At 41.7% G+C, this 15972-nt stretch overlaps 1 protein-coding gene across 1 annotated transcript in view; it reads right to left on the bottom strand.

The window, feature by feature from the left end:
* Window positions 1–62: 62 nt before the first annotated feature.
* The window catches only part of cnn1b (calponin 1, basic, smooth muscle, b), a 17315-nt gene continuing 1405 nt past the window's right edge, over window positions 63–15972 (bottom strand). Inside the window, 7 exon segments of the mRNA XM_042505424.1 lie at window positions 63–1539; window positions 2753–2899; window positions 3519–3635; window positions 5187–5324; window positions 6334–6400; window positions 6514–6578; window positions 6581–6637. Coding sequence (XP_042361358.1) covers window positions 1294–1539; window positions 2753–2899; window positions 3519–3635; window positions 5187–5324; window positions 6334–6400; window positions 6514–6578; window positions 6581–6637 — 837 coding nt within the window. The 3' untranslated portion in view covers window positions 63–1293.

Below are 15972 nucleotides of genomic sequence, written 5' to 3' on the forward strand. Positions count from 1 at the left end.
ACAAAAATGTCAGATGGAACCTCATAATTCTAAGGTGACGATTACTTTCGTGCAACAGATGGTGGTGGAAAAAAAACAATTTTATCCTTAAAATAAAAAGGTAGCGCTTGAAATAGTCCTTTAAAGTCCTTGAATTTGACTCGCCCATTTCTGTGCGAGCCCTTGGGTTGCCATTGGGTATAAAATGTGCTAAATAAATAAATCTGGCTTGCATTTGGGAAGCAATGGTCAAATTTTCTCACTATTTTCTGACATTTTATCGTTCGAATGATTAATCGAGAAGACAATTTACAGATGAATCGACAGTAAAAGTAATCGGAAGTTGCAGCCTTAACAAAGTAAATGTACTTTGTTAAATTCCACCTCTGTGAAGTTTTCGCGTGTGAAGGCAGATAAAGTGCAAACGGAGCTACTGAGGCTTCAGGAAGCTGCAGGACGTTTCCAAAAGGATGGAAGAAACAACGGGACACAAACTACCGGCTACCCTAACGTCAGTCTATAGCAACACCTACACGTTCTCTTTCACTTTACAAAAACGTTACCGACAGACCTTCTGCTTTTTCCAAAACCTTCCTTAAAAAAATAAAGTCTCATGCTGCAAACAAAGCCGTGTCAGTTAGCCCCGTAAAACGGCGTGATGGGTAATTTGGCCAGCTTGTGAACATTACGTCGTACGTGCCCACAAAAAAAAAAAAAAAAAGAAAAAAAGCACAAAGCCATGAGTCCTCCTGTGTCTCCCGGTCAGTCTGTGGACCTGGAGCGTCTCCCGAGGAGTGGCAGTCCTGGAGCCTGCGGACGTGGACTCGGTTCCAACTGGGTCAAAGTTCAATAGCACCAACACGGTCACTCGTTTCCTTTCAAGGAACTCTAAAATTCTGCATTTGTCAGTGTTCAAACTGGGTATGAAGGTGAGGCGCTACACACAGTTTTCTAATTACAAAGCAAGTATAAAAAGCTGCAGCAAAAAAATCTATAAATAGCAAATGAATGTTTGGGTATTTTTAGCGGCAATAAAATTCATCGACGGGACACAGAGGCTGGCCACTGCGTGAAATCTTTGACGTAAGGTCAGCGTAAACACTATTTTTTTCTCTTTCACTCGTGGAAAGACAAACAACAAATTCCTAAGAGTAAAAGTATGTTTAGAAAAAGACAGGGAATGAAGACCACTGTGACGTCAATCAGTGTTAAATATCAGTCTGCAGGGTTTGCTCGTCACAGAGACAGCTGTGGTTGGTTGTCTGAAGCAAAGAGGAGGAAGGAGAGAAGGCGGTGAGGCCGTCTGTGCTTTTCTTAGTCAGAGTACTGGTTGTAGCCGTCAAACTCGGCCTCGCTCCCGTTGTTGTAGTAGGTCTCGGTGGGGTTGGTGCAGTACTTGTTGTCGTAGACCTGGCGTGGCAGGCCGTAGGTGGTCATGCCCTGCTGGGACGCCACTTTGTTGGTGCCCATCTGCAGAGAGATGGTGGTGGTGTCACAGTTCTCCAGCTCCAGCTTCTTGTCGAAGATGTGCCTCCGAGTTCCCGGGGCTGTCATGCCAGCCTGGGTGGGCGGAAAGTGAGATGGAGGGGTTAAAATTATTTGTAACAGCAGCACATGCACATGCACATGCACATGCAGCAGCCAGTAGCTCCTCAAATCCTTGTTACATTTTTGGTATATTTTTCAGTTTTATCAACTCCATGGCCCTTCTGCCGAAGCACGACTTTCCTACGAGAGACAAGCGCTTATCAACATCGGATAAAGTCGTGTTGGGCTTGGACTGAATGCAGCAGACGGCGAGAGGATCTCCACCAACAGCATACGCCAAGTGGCCAGTCAGGCCATCTCCGGAGGGGAGAAACGAAACCGAAAGAGCCGAACAAAGACAGGGAAGAGAGCCGGCATCAGGGCGAGGCTGAGAGCTGCTCCTCTACCAAACCTTCTCCCGGCTAACGTCGGCTCGCAGGAGAATAAAGTGGATTGGGTGTGATTGAGGCTCACTCAGCAACGAATCAGAGACTGCTCTGTGCACATCCTCACAGAGACATGGTTAACCCCTAACATCCTGGATCGAGCTGCTGAACTGGACAGGCAGACCTTGTTCAGAGCCGACAGGACACAAGACTGATGCAAATTTAAAAAATGCGCTGTAGGAACTGAATGATGCCACCAGCAGCAACATGATGAATTTTCATAGCAGCTGCTGATTTTGAGAAGAATGAGATTGTGTTTCTTGAACTTTGTTTAAAAAATCACTTATAAATCTACCTTCTATTTTCCTTCTAAATAAAGTTCACCCTGGTTTCCTCGTCAAAAAGCCTTCAGGATTATTGCATTCTGCCCTAAATTACAAGATTTCTGAATTAAAATATTTTAATTCCTTTCAATGACTTTTAACCCTTAGGGACTGTTTGGTGCATTTTAGGCGCTTTTATGCTTCATTTTTTGATAATGTTGGCTGTGTTCATGCATATGGCATAGATTTTGGCAACACTGTGTATTTTTGTTTAATTTGCAGCTCAGCTCCTACAATAAGTCTAAAATACACTGTGGAAACTAAATAGTTACATTCAGACTGTTCAGGTCCAAAAATGCTCCATTGAAACCCATTCAAACTGACATTTTTGATCCCACAGCCATCAGAGCAGAAAAACAGGACTTGTATTATTTCTGGGTGTCATTCTGGGCTTTTGACTCTAAATTTGTCATTTTGACTATTTTCCACCTGATGAGGTCATTTTGACCATATTTGGCACAAGTCAAGTGTGCTCACCTGGCTGGCTCCCTTGTTGGTTCCCATCTGTAGGCTGATGGTAGACTGGTCCAGCGGGTTGTCCATGGCCATCTTGGAATCATACAGGTGGCGTCGCGTGCCGTAGGAGGTCATGCCCTTTTGGCTAGCGAGCTTGTTGGTGCCCATCTGGAGACACAGCAAATGGAGTCTGAGGACACAGCTGTCACTTTAGGAAGCATCTGTATGACTGGAAACAAATCTGAAATCACACCTGTCATAGCCAAATTACGGAAGCCCATTTCCACCAGTGTGAGGGAATCAAAAAAAAAACATCCACATTTTCTCAAAATAATTACCTCAGTTAATTCTCATTGTATTTAGAAATTAAGTCATTATTTTGAGTCATCATTTCTTATTGTTTGAGATTCCTGTTGATTTTTTGTCACTATTTTTAGAAAGTTTTTCACATTTCTTACCATTTAGACAAAGTCTCATTATTTTGAGAAGATTTCTCATTATTTTTAGATCTTAATTTTTTCATTATTTTGAGATTATTCTGCATCAATAATCCCAAAGCAGAGGGGACCAAATAAAGATGAGTCTTTGTGGATTTATTCTGCCTGAGTCCAGCAGGGGGCACAATCACACCCGGCCTGACCAGCAGAGCGTCTCCGGACACATTCACACCTCCGCACAGACGATCAGAGCGTCGGATCAGCGGTTTCTTCGGGGCTTTCTGCCCTGCTGTGGGGGTCGATGACACACTGATGATGGGCTTTATACGCCAAACTGACTTGACTCTGACCTGCAGGCCGATGATGTTGCGTCCCTCCCTGAGCTTCTCTGGAGCGAAGCGGCGCTGCTGTTTCTCGGCGTACTTCACTCCGATGTCGTACTTGGAGCGGAAACCTTTGGACTTGGCCTGGGAGAGAGAGAGGTGGCAGAGACAGCAGGAAAATGGAGGTAATAGAGCGCATTTTTCATACCCATATTGTTCTTATTATGCTGCTGCTGTTGCCATATTGCAGTTGTGGTTGATGCGACACAAAGCTCTCAGCCGTAGGTAGACTGATCCCTGCGGCACGTGTATGATTATGGACATGCTTTCTGTTAGTTTATGTAGATCCTTAACGCACCCACCGTCTTTATCAAAAGGTCGGCTGGCCACATTTGGCAGTGATATTCGGAGATATTAACTAATTATTTTGAGAAACTAATTACTTTAAGATAGTGTGTCATTATTTAGAGAAAGTTTCTTATTGTATTGAGACAATCATTTGATATTTTTAGGGTTTGCTTTTTAGAAAGCTCATTATTTTGACATCTTATCTTTTGATTTTTTATTTTAAGCAATTCTGTCATATTTTTGAGATACTAACTTGTTATTTTGAGATACAAAATACAAAAAAATGACCTGCCATTACATTTAACAGCACAGAACAGAAAACCCCCTGAACTGAAAGTTGAACATTTCTCAACTTAAAATTCAACAACTTTTCCTGAAATGACCCAACATGAGAAAAAGTGAAACACTGACTTTATCTACATTTTCATGAAAGCTGTTCACCAACAGGGTACAAATCTTGTTTTAGGGGTCCCTTTTGAGCCAGCAGTTTTAAAATACGTATATAATATTATATATGTTATACCACAAAAAGCACACACAGCCAATGAATTGTGCTTCAGAGAAGGACGAGAAACCAGCACGACGTGCCGTGAGAGATACAGCTGCAGAAACCTGCAAACTGTCCCACGTGTTACATCAAGATGATTAATGCTCTTCATGTTTTTATTTTGTATCTATTATTTTATTGTTATTTATAGTTGTTTATTTTTGTTGTCAGGTGAAGGCAACGCTTCAAACAAGAGGATCAGAATGATTCTGCAGTTGAAGCCCTCATTGTACAGTACAATATAACACTATGCTGCTAAAGACTGCTGTTGGCCTATAATTAAACACATGACTTCTTGCACATTTCTTCTACTTTCTTAGGCTACACAACTAATATGTCTTGCCAATAATGATGTATGTTTACACCAATGCAGTACCTTTAGCAATGATAAAAATAATTAAATAATAATAATAAACCTCTACTTTGGTAAAGAAAACAGTTCTGACAGGTGGAGTCCACTGATTAAATGCAGTCTTTCTGCACTGTGAAGATGGAAAACTTAGATATTCACAAAAAATATTTGTGATGAATGATAGGTTGCTTCAGCATGCAAAATAGATTTGGGGTTTAAAATAAAAGTAAGTTGCTTTATTTTAGGGGTTTAGTGACGGCGGGTCATTTTTGACTGAAGTGGTGTATACAGACAAGGTCTGAATGTTGAATGATTCTCTCATTTACCATTCAGAGGAGAGTAAAGCACCAACATCAGCCTTCCTACAACAAATACTGAGTGTGTGTGTGTGTGTGTGTGTGTGTGTGTGTGTGTGTGTGTGTGTGTGTGTGTGTGTGTCTGCCCTCACCATGCCGGCCAGAGCGATGAGTGTACTCTGGACCTGAGTGTGGTTGACATTCTCAAACAGATCGTTGGCCTCAAAGATGTCGTGTGGCCTCAGGCCGTACTCTGTGATTGCGCGGACAAAGTTCCCGATGTTTTCCAGCTGAGGAAAAAGGCAAACAATGGAATCAGTTGAGAAGAGCATCTATTTGGCATCTAACGTGCAGCCTGACAAGTTCCCCTGTGTTCCACCCTGCATGCAGCTATTTCCATCTATTAGAGTCAGATTTAAAGGTCCAGTGTGTGGCATTTAGAGGGACATATCAGCAGAAATGGAATTTACTATAAGAAGTAGCACAAAAGCTAAAATTAATTACTAAAGGAGCCTACATCGTACTGATAAAGCAATAAATCTATGTGTAAGCTATAAAGATAAAAACAAATCGCAGTGTGTAATGTACAATGTGGCGTCGTTAACAATAAAAAAAGTATACACAATAGCGTCCTTAAAAATACTTGTATACACACACACACACACACACACATATATATGAATACACACGACTGTCTGCATGAAAAAAATTAGACAAGACAGTGGCGTCCGTTACTCTTCATCGAAACACAGAAAATGAGCAAGTGTATTTTCCGAAATATCAAAGTGTTGCTCTACAGTTGAGATTACAGTCTGAATAAATCCGTTATGGTCTTCGGTGAATCTGGTCTTTGCTTTGCTTCTTTCTTGTTTCTTTGTTTGTTGTTCTGTTGACAGACAAGTATTAAAAGGTTATTTGACACTCTTTAATACCCGTCTGTCAGCAGGAAACAAAGTAACAGTTCGGTGTAGACATCTCGTCTTTGGCCTGATAATATCCGACCCTGTCTCAAACTCGGACTGTCTTTACGTTATTTACAAGTCTTAATATCACAGTGAGAATTTTGGAAAGAGCTTCAATCGAGCCTTTAAAGCACGTTTGTTTTTTCAGTCCTAATGAAAGCCGTGTTGAGACGAGCTTCGTTTGATAGGGCAGCTACTTTAAGGAATGTAAACAAACTGCGCGTCGTCGATGCCGACTCGTCAGAATAATCAAGTTCCACGTGTCTAGAAAGTGACTCGACTCTGTGACTAGAAGGACACATCAGGCTTATTTCTTTCCACAGAGCTGCTGCGTTACCTGGTGCCAGTTTTGACTGGAGTTGTTGATCTTTCTAACAGAGCCTGGCTGGAGCACGTTGACGAGTCTGCAAAGAAACAGACACACAATTCAAAAAATCTTTCTTTTTTTAGAAACAATCACTAATAATAATACAGCGTAGCGTTTAAAGGTCTGACGTTTCAGGGTCTACCCACTCACTCGCACAGCAGGACTCCATCCTTCAGACTCTCCATGAAGTTCTCCCCGATCCTCTTCCCCGTCACCCGTCCTGAATCCACACCCTCACGTCCTCCTCCTTCTGGGGGTTGTACTTCCCTGCAAGCTGAGAGCAACATGGAGGTCAAACAGGACGCCTCCTCCTTTTTCACTGCATTTACTGTTTTTTTTTTGCTGCAGATTATATATATATATATATATATATACACATGTATATATGTATATGCACACATCCACATATTAAAGAAAACAAATGCATGAGTAAAAATGACATCAAAATATTAAAATATATGTAAAAAAAAAAAAAGAATATATATATATATAAAAATAAAAAATAAAAGAGGCTAATAGAACCTGCTTTTATTGGACCATAGAACAGGGATGTATGGAACAATAATATATGTAAAATGAAATTAAAAAAAATCGGCACCTTTGCACGGAGGCAGAGACTGGATTTGTTTTAAATTGAGTTTTGTTTTTTTTTTTTAGGTAGCAGCAGCTGACTTTAACCCTTCAAACTCTCAGACACTGAGTTACTCTCTGGTGCTCTTTCAGTCCTTCTGTTGGATTTAATGGGAGACAGAAAACCGACGGCTGAGGGCCGGGACACATGCTGGGCGGCGGCACTATTGTGCCACATTTCAGGGTCTGGGAGGCAGGTAACACCTGATGTGATTAAGTGACCATAACCGGCACTGCATGCTCGCCAACTGACCAGAAATCTCTAGTTTGGAGGCGATCTTCCTCCAGCTGCTGCTGTTAAAGGTATACCACGCAGGACTCTAAGTGACTTTTTGTTAATAAGCTAAAGTCAAAGTAAAGCCAAGTCCAGGTTCAAAATAATTTGGAGTTTGGCTTTGCTATATTTGCGTGTTTTGGAAGCTTGGATGCCTGCTGCTTTTGGTCTGGCTTCTAGTACCTTTTCAAACTTCACGTGAGCGCTGTGGCGCCCACAAACATCCCAACACAGACAATAAGAGGAAGACACGAGCAGAGGGCAGAGTCTCTGCAGAGCAACTCGGCTCCACAGGTCACACACGTGAGTGAGCGCGATCGCTTCTCTGCGACTTCCTGCAGCGTTTATCATGAAGACTGCATCAGGTTCCTACGGCTTCACGTACGTCAAATTTAATTCTTTAAGACTCCTTCAAAGTGGGATGAAATTTAAGACCATCAACCAACATTTTTTTACACAGAGTTAAGAACATTTTTGCCATTTCCAAAAATTCAATCACAACAGAGATTTTGATTTTGTGCCTCTATATGTGACATTATTCTGCTGTCTTAAATCCGACGAGACGAGATTTAGGACATTTTAATACATAGTGACATGGTATGCCAGATGGTATAGTGGCAGAAAAACAGAATACTGTGTGTGTGGTATTTTAAATGACATCGTGTCAGTTATTTTACAGGTTTGTATATGCCTTTTTTGACTCCCTGACGAGAAATTTGTCTTCAGCATTTGAGAGAAACAGGCGACGTTAAGACAGCATCTCTCCATACACACACTCACACACACTCTCACTCACTCTCACACACACACTAACTCTCACACACTCTCCATATAAACACACAATATATTTCTACACATACATACACTTAAATATATCATGTCTTTGAACCCCAATGTCAGCTTTTCAGAATAGCTCTGCTTTGAAAGTCTGACTGTATGATAATAAAATACGTTACGATGTGGCGAAAGAACAGGAACGAAAATTCAAATCAAACAGGCCTGTGGGCATTCCTGCACGGAGAAACTCACACGGGCCTCTCGCCTCTCTGCATCTGTTTCCTTACTGGCAAAAACACACTGACCCTAATACTTCCAGTTCTGGTATTTGGGTAGGTTGCCCCCTCACACACATTCACACACACACACTCACACACAGGTTTCATGAATGTGTGATAAGTCTTCACCCTCACACACACACACACACACACACACACACACACACACTGGTCGTCATGAATGTTGTGCAGATAAGTCTTCACAGTCTGGGATCACACACACACACACACACACACACACACACACACACACACACACACACACACACACACACACACACACACACTGGTCGTCGTGAATGTTGTGCAGATAAGTCTTCACAGTCTGGGATCACACACACACACACACACACACACACACACACACACACACACACACACACACACACACACACACACACACACACACACACACACACACACACACACACACACACACACTGGTCGTCGTGAATGTTGTGCAGATAAGTCTTCACAGTCTGGGATCACACACACACACACACACACACACACACACACACACACACACACACACACTGGTCGTCGTGAATGTTGTGCAGATAAGTCTTCACAGTCTGGGATCAGCACACCACACACAACACACACACTGGTCGTGAATGTTTGCAGATAAGTCTTGCTGGGATCAGCAGCCAACACAAACACGTATTTCAGAGCTGCAGGGATCGCGCAGCTTCCAGGCCACCAAACTTGGGAGAAACAGCTTTCCCAGACTCTCCGCCCTCTGCCTCCGACTGTGTGCTGCGATTGGCCCGGCTCAGGTTACTCTCTTTCCCTCTCTCCCTCTGGGTTTTCCAGAATCTGCCCTTTTACAGCGAGCCCAGTTGTATTTGGGCGTCTGATAAAGAGCGGCCGGGATCGACAGGTCTGCTTCCAGTCCGGCTCCGTTTAACACTGTGTTGCTCTTCTCGTCTCCAAAAACGCGAATCGCAACCGACAAATCGTCAAAATGTTGTTAAAGGGCTCAGAAGGGAACAAGGCTGGAAACAACATTTTTAATCTGATACATTGTTTTTAAGCTCACCATATGTTTTTAGAATAAATAAGATCTGTCACATGTGCTAAATGTAGTGCAAAAAGAACAATGTAATGGATGCGTGTAGAAGTATAAAATAGCCTAAAATGTAAGCGCTAAAGTACACCAGAAGTACCTCAAAAGTGCACTTGAGCTCAGTGCTTTCGTATTTGTGTAGTCTACTGTAAGCTGGCACCGAGCCGAAATACTACGATCCAGTGTGTAGGATTCAGGGGGACATATGGGCAGAAATGAAATATAATGTGATAAGTTCATTTTCTTTTGTGTTTCAGCACCTGAAATAAGAATCGTTGAACCATTTATATTTATATCTACATCGGGAACAGGTCCTTGTTTATGTAGAAAACCACGATGGACCACTTTGTGTCTACAGTAACCCACAATGGACAAAACAAAAACTGGCACATTTACATTTCTGCATCGGCCGCTTGGTCAGAAACCTCTATGTGACCAACAGCATCGAAAAAAACACTGCTTTTTTTAAACACAAAAATGCTTTATGAAGTTTTTTTCCTGGCTTAAATCCTTGGGTCTTTTTGTTGTGGAGAGGGACAAGTCTCTGTGGATAAATCCACTCCAGGTAAAAACCACCTAAATGTTTGGATCTTTGTTATCCGCCAAAACGGTCGGCACACATCACCAGGTGTTGGATTATCGGCCCATCTCCGAAAAGCCAACAAGCATCCAAGAAATGCTGGTGTGGAACATGAAACAGCTTTATTTAGTGTCTTTACCGGTTTAGATCACCGAGTTCGTTTGTTCTGGAGAGGAAGAGACCTCCACGGGTAATTCGACTACGGGCACAAACCTCGTGAACAATAGACGCTGAGGTAACTCTAACCTGCAGCTGGTTGCAATCTGCAATCCTCACCACTAGATGTCACTAAATCTCACACACTGTCCCTTTAATCTTGTTTAATTACTCTTTCAATCAGTTTGTAGTGAATTTAAATTAAGGTATTAAACAGCTCCAGAGTCTTATTACATATCATATTTCTTGAAGTGAGGCAGCGATAGGCAGTGATTTTGGACTCACTGAAACACCTTAAAGGACACCCGGATTAACACAAGACTGTGAAATGTTGGCTAAAACGATGTTTCACAGAAGTAGAAGTAGAGAAACGTCATAATAAAGTTATTCTTATAAAGTCGGTGAGCAGTGACGTTGTAAAATGTCAGTTACACAGCGGTGCCTTTGAAAGGTAGCCAAGATAAGCTAACATTAGCCACCATAAGCTACTGGTCATACCAGACCAAGTAAGGCTGCAGCAGCAGAGCAGCAGCGAGCGCCCGGCTGAGTCACGGTGCCTTTCTGCATCAAGTCAGCGTTCAAAAGTTACATAATCTCACTTTCAGTATTGGTCCACAGGCCATTTGAATTATTACATATTTCCAGCAACAGAGAGCAGAACATTAGCAGCTGTTTGTAACTGATGAGTGGAAATCCCTCCACACACAAACAAAGAAATAGTTCCGCTGGCATCACGTCTCCCTCCTCACGCAGCGTCACACGTCTCCACCGTGTGAGCCGCCGCTGGCACGGCTTTCATTCAGCATGCGGCTGCTGCACCTGCCTTCTGTCAGGACCGTGTTTTGTCACTCTTGACTCTGATGTAAACTGTTTAGAGTAAGGACACTTTCTCAAGTTCAAGTCAGAGCGCGGTCACTCCTTAAAAGGCCATTAGATGAAGCTGATGTACCTGTCAGTCTTTGTGCTGCATCTCTGATGTCAGCCTGCTGGAACGAACCATCCCTGCACCCCCCGCCAAGCCCTAATAAGCTTCTTATTTCCCCGCCTCACCCTGGGCCTCATGGACCAATAAATCCTCTCTCATTTTTGTTCTTTGTTTCTTTACAGCATCACAAATGTTTGGCCACTGCTGGGTTTTTTATTTTGCCGTTAAATAAGCAGAGTGAATCACAGATTTACTCTGCTTATTTAACAGTACGTCGATGTCACTGCTGCAGAAGTCGTTCTTCTTCGTGTGCTGGATGTTTGCGAACCCTTATAGAGGACCCAAGCAATGAGTCTGAAAAACCAAATCGTAAGCATGTCAGCAGCTCTGGTTCCCTCGTCTCAAAGTCAATCAGTACGCTTACATGATTTCAGGAAAAGTTGAATTAGTGTGTTAGTCCGGCTAAAAGTGGACTTGTAAAATACGTGTTAACATGTTAGTCCCACTGAAATCCTCAAAGTCGGTCGAACGCACCCAGATACTGAGATTAGAAGTGAGGAATTAGAATTAGAATTTCTGCTTAGGTGAGAGACATTCAACTTGAAAAGGTTGTATTTTATGTTAATCTTAATAAAAAAAGTCACTCCCCAGACATCCCCTCCTCTGGTAAATAAAGAACAGTCCCACAACAGCAACATAGAAGCAAAGCGACGTCCTGCTGTGGACGGGGACGCAGAAAAACCTATTTTAGCCACCTAAATAAATCAATATCAGTATAACTGTTGACTATATTTGAGTATTGTCTCCTCTTTATCTTCCACAGCAGCTGATGGAGGCAGCAGCAGAGCAGCTGCACAGCAGCAGTACAGCAGCAATAGAGCAGCAGCACAGCAGCAATAGAGCAGTAGCAGAGCAGCAGCAAAGCAGCAGCACAGCAGCAGAGCAGCAGCAGAGCAGCAGTACAGCAGCAATAGAGCAGTAGCAGAGCAGCAGCAAAGCAGCAGAGCAGCAGTACAGCAGCAATAGAGCAGTAGCAGAGCAGCAGCACAGCAGCAGAGCAGCAGTACAGCAGCAATAGAGCAGCAGCAGAGCAGCAGCAGAGCGGCAGCAAAGCAGCAGCAGAGCAGCAGCTCCGCCGCTCTGAGGAGTAAAATGACTGTTTTTCTCAGTTTGATGTTTTTGATATAACAGCTTCAAATCCCGTCAGCAAGAGCTGTCTGACAGCAAGATAAAGCGCTGAAAATATTGCTCAGCACTGTTTGATTATATGAACGTGACGCAGCGGTTTTTCCACCAGATGAGGTCATTTTGACCATATTTGCCACATGAAGAAAATACATACTATTTCCACCAGGTGCTCTGTCACAATCAATGTTGCTGCAAATCACTGGCATATCCCAGAAAATCAACTTTGCATGTAGTAGTTCCAAAATAATTAATTGTGTTTTTTGTCATGTAAGAACATAGTGGCATTATGACAAAAATCTGGCATATAAAGGGTTAAAATTCAGAAAATTTATGAAATTTGATATTTATGAGTGGGACTGATATTGGGTAAAAAAAAAATATACTTAATGAAAGCAAAAAATAATATTAACGTGTAATATTTTTTAAAGCTTGATTTTGAAAAAGTATATTTTGTGCACGGAGCGATACCAGTGTGTGTAATATTAATGTGGGCCCTAAAGGGTTAAGAATGTTTGGTGCATCTAGAGTTGACTTTATTATTTCTTTGAACAGAAAATTAAGAGAAAATATAGGAGAATGCTGCCACATGAGGCCCAATGTCTCCACTCTACAGAAATAATACACGTACATCATCGACAAAAAGCTCCAAACAGTCAGAGCTCCTGCTGAGGCCGCTGAGCGCCGACAGGCAGCCGTGACAGGAAGCAGGGCTCACGGAGCGCCGAGCACCTGGGATTCAAAACAGACTGACACCATGAGACCAGAGGTGGCTCAGGGAAGAGGCGCCATAAACCATGATGAGGATGATGATGATGATGATAATGATGATGAGGATGAGGAGGAGGAGCAGCGCTCACACGCTGACCTTTGTCATCATGGACACACTGTCAGCAGCTCTGACTCATCTGTACAGAGTCACCACTGTCATAACACACAGCTCTACACCCATATCAACACTTCCCGCCGGCGTGGTGACAGATTCGATGATTGGAAATACTGGCGTGTATTTTCACACTTTGCTCACTACAACACTAAGCAGTTGTGGAATGTACATTTACACAGTTACACATGTCCAAATGTGAGGTATTTCTACTTTAAGTGACTGTTTATGCTACTTCACTGCGTTTCTGAGAGACATAATGTAATGTAATGTCCACTACATTACTGTACAGATCAAGATTTAACATTAGGGCTGGGCGATATGGAAAAAAATGAAATAACACAACATTTCCTTAAATACTTTCCATACTGCGGTAATATTGTAGGGTTAACCATTGGTGCTTTCTCAAAAGATTTACAGAATAAAACAGCGATGGATATAATGACAGCGGGTAGAGGCAAATACTAGATTAGATTTTTGTTTATTATCTTGATTTTAGTTTTAGTTTTTTTGTATTTGTCTTGGTAATCTTTTATGTCATTTTAGTTTCTTTCATTCTCCTTGTGTTTTAAAGGTTTAGTTTTATTGTGGATCACTTTTTAACGGTGTTTGGAAAAGTGCTTTATAAATTAAGTCCATAAGAAGTTCATAAAATCATTTTTACTGTAATGCTTTTATTATGTTCATTTTTTTTTTTTTTTTACCAACGATCAACTCATCTTATCGTAAATATCAGATATTCTTTAATTAAACCTTTAAATGCCAGGTTTCTGTCATAAAGCCATGATGTTTTTAGATGAAAAAAAACCCACAAGAAATGAATTATTTTCAATACACTACGGGCAAAGTAGATTTTTTCTTTATCATCATCTCAGTCTGGGATATGTCAGTGTGTGAGTGTAGCTGCTGACAGTCTGGGATATGTCAGTGTGTGAGTGTAGCTGCTGACAGTCTGGGATATGTCAGTGTGTGAGTGTAGCTGCTGACAGTCTGGGATATGTCAGTGATCAGCAGCTACATTGACTGTGACAGGTCACCTAGTGGAAATAGCATGTATTTCCTCCATATGCCAAATATGGTCAAAATGACCTCATCAGGTGGAAAATAGTCAAAATGACAAATTCAGAGTCAAAAGCCCAGAATGACACCCAGAAATAATACAAGTCCTGTTTTTCTGCTCTGATGGCTGTGGGATCAGAAATGTCAGTTTGAATGGGTTTCAATGGAGCATTTTTGGACCTGAACAGTCTGAATGTAACTATTTAGTTTCCACAGTGTATTTTAGACTTATTGTAGGAGCTGAGCTGCAAATTCACTGATTACACTCAAATACACAATCTGGACTACATTTAGGACACATGCATCAAACACACACACAGTTATCACAACAGGAAGAGGAAAAGAGACTAAAATGAGATAAACAATCCCTAAAGGGGAAATAATGTCCCAGATTTTTGTTTCGGTTGTCCTCCAGTGTCTCCTCTGTCACTTCTCTCAGGCTAAATGTCCCTCATCATCACATGAACTATTCGGCCACTGAGACGTTTCCCCTCTTTTTAAATCCCGGTGAAGTCGCCCTTCAGATCGTGTTTTTTCTTTAACCCCAAATGTGCTTAAAGTGCTTCTGATTGGTCGCTTGTCAGATCCTGTTTGAGAATGTAATTAAAGCTGCTAATTTGACTTGCATATATGCCACAGGGGAGCTGCATCTTCAGTACTATTCTGGCAGAATTTAGCACGATGACCAAATTAACCCTTCCCCACACTCCCCCGCGAGTGTGGGGAGTACAGTTTTGGCGTACTTGTACTCGAGTATTTCCATTTAGTGCTACTTTATACCTCTGCACCAGTACATTTCCGAGGGAACTATAGCACTTTTTTCCGTACTACATTTATTTGACACAAATAATTCTGATAAAATATCACTTTTTTCATGTTAACCTTGGTTATACATTTTTCTTACTGAAACGTTTGTTGCACGTGATGTGTTTAAGGGCCATCAGAAATTTGAAATCAAACGACTTTTTCTGGTTTTATGGTTTCTGTCTGTGTCTAATGTTGGAAGGTTTGGAAGACAAATAAATTCAAAATACAGCCATTTAAAGTCGAATGCCTCTCCTCTGAGCCGAAATGAAAAACACGAGTCCTGATTGGACAGTGCCTCTTCCCCTCTGATAAAAACGACAGTCCGTAGCATGTTGGATGCAGGACTTCTACTTGTAAGGGACTGTTTGCTATTTATGAGAGGGGAGGGGGTGGTGCAAAAAGGGGATGGCAGACCAGGTCATTTTTTTAAGCACTGGGGAGGGACTCATGTTTTTTTGTTTTGCTTTAGGGGAGGGGGAGAAAATGAGAAATGGATGTATTTTATTTAAAATCGCCACAATTACACAATTTACCACGGCCAGAAACTGTAATAACAGAAATTATTAAATAAATCAAAATTTAATTTTTAATATTCTATTCTTTTTTTCCCCAGGTAAATTTTTCTTGTAACTCTTAAATAATTCCTTGCATTTTTTGGCCAGGTCTGCCTGCTGCCTTCTCACCCATGTTTTTGAAAGAAAATGAGCCAATTTGGTCAGGTGTCAAAGGGTTAAGGACGTTTTTGTCCTAGCCGTAGCTGGACGTAGCTGTTTTTTAGTAAAAATCTTTAAGCTGTTGTGTGTTTTTCATCTGTTTTTTCTAGTATTTGAAATCCGTCACCCGGCCGTCCCTCCAAGAAAATTATTTGAAGCTGCTTCATTAAAATTCAATGAATTATGGAGAAGGGGTGAGATTTCATGAATGTGTACTTCTACTCCTTCCTTTCTTGTGTTTCATGTTTTTCACTGTCTATAAATAATACTTGT

This window comes from Plectropomus leopardus, chromosome 17 (genome assembly GCF_008729295.1).
Source record: "Plectropomus leopardus isolate mb chromosome 17, YSFRI_Pleo_2.0, whole genome shotgun sequence".
Lineage (NCBI taxonomy): Eukaryota > Metazoa > Chordata > Actinopteri > Perciformes > Serranidae > Plectropomus > Plectropomus leopardus.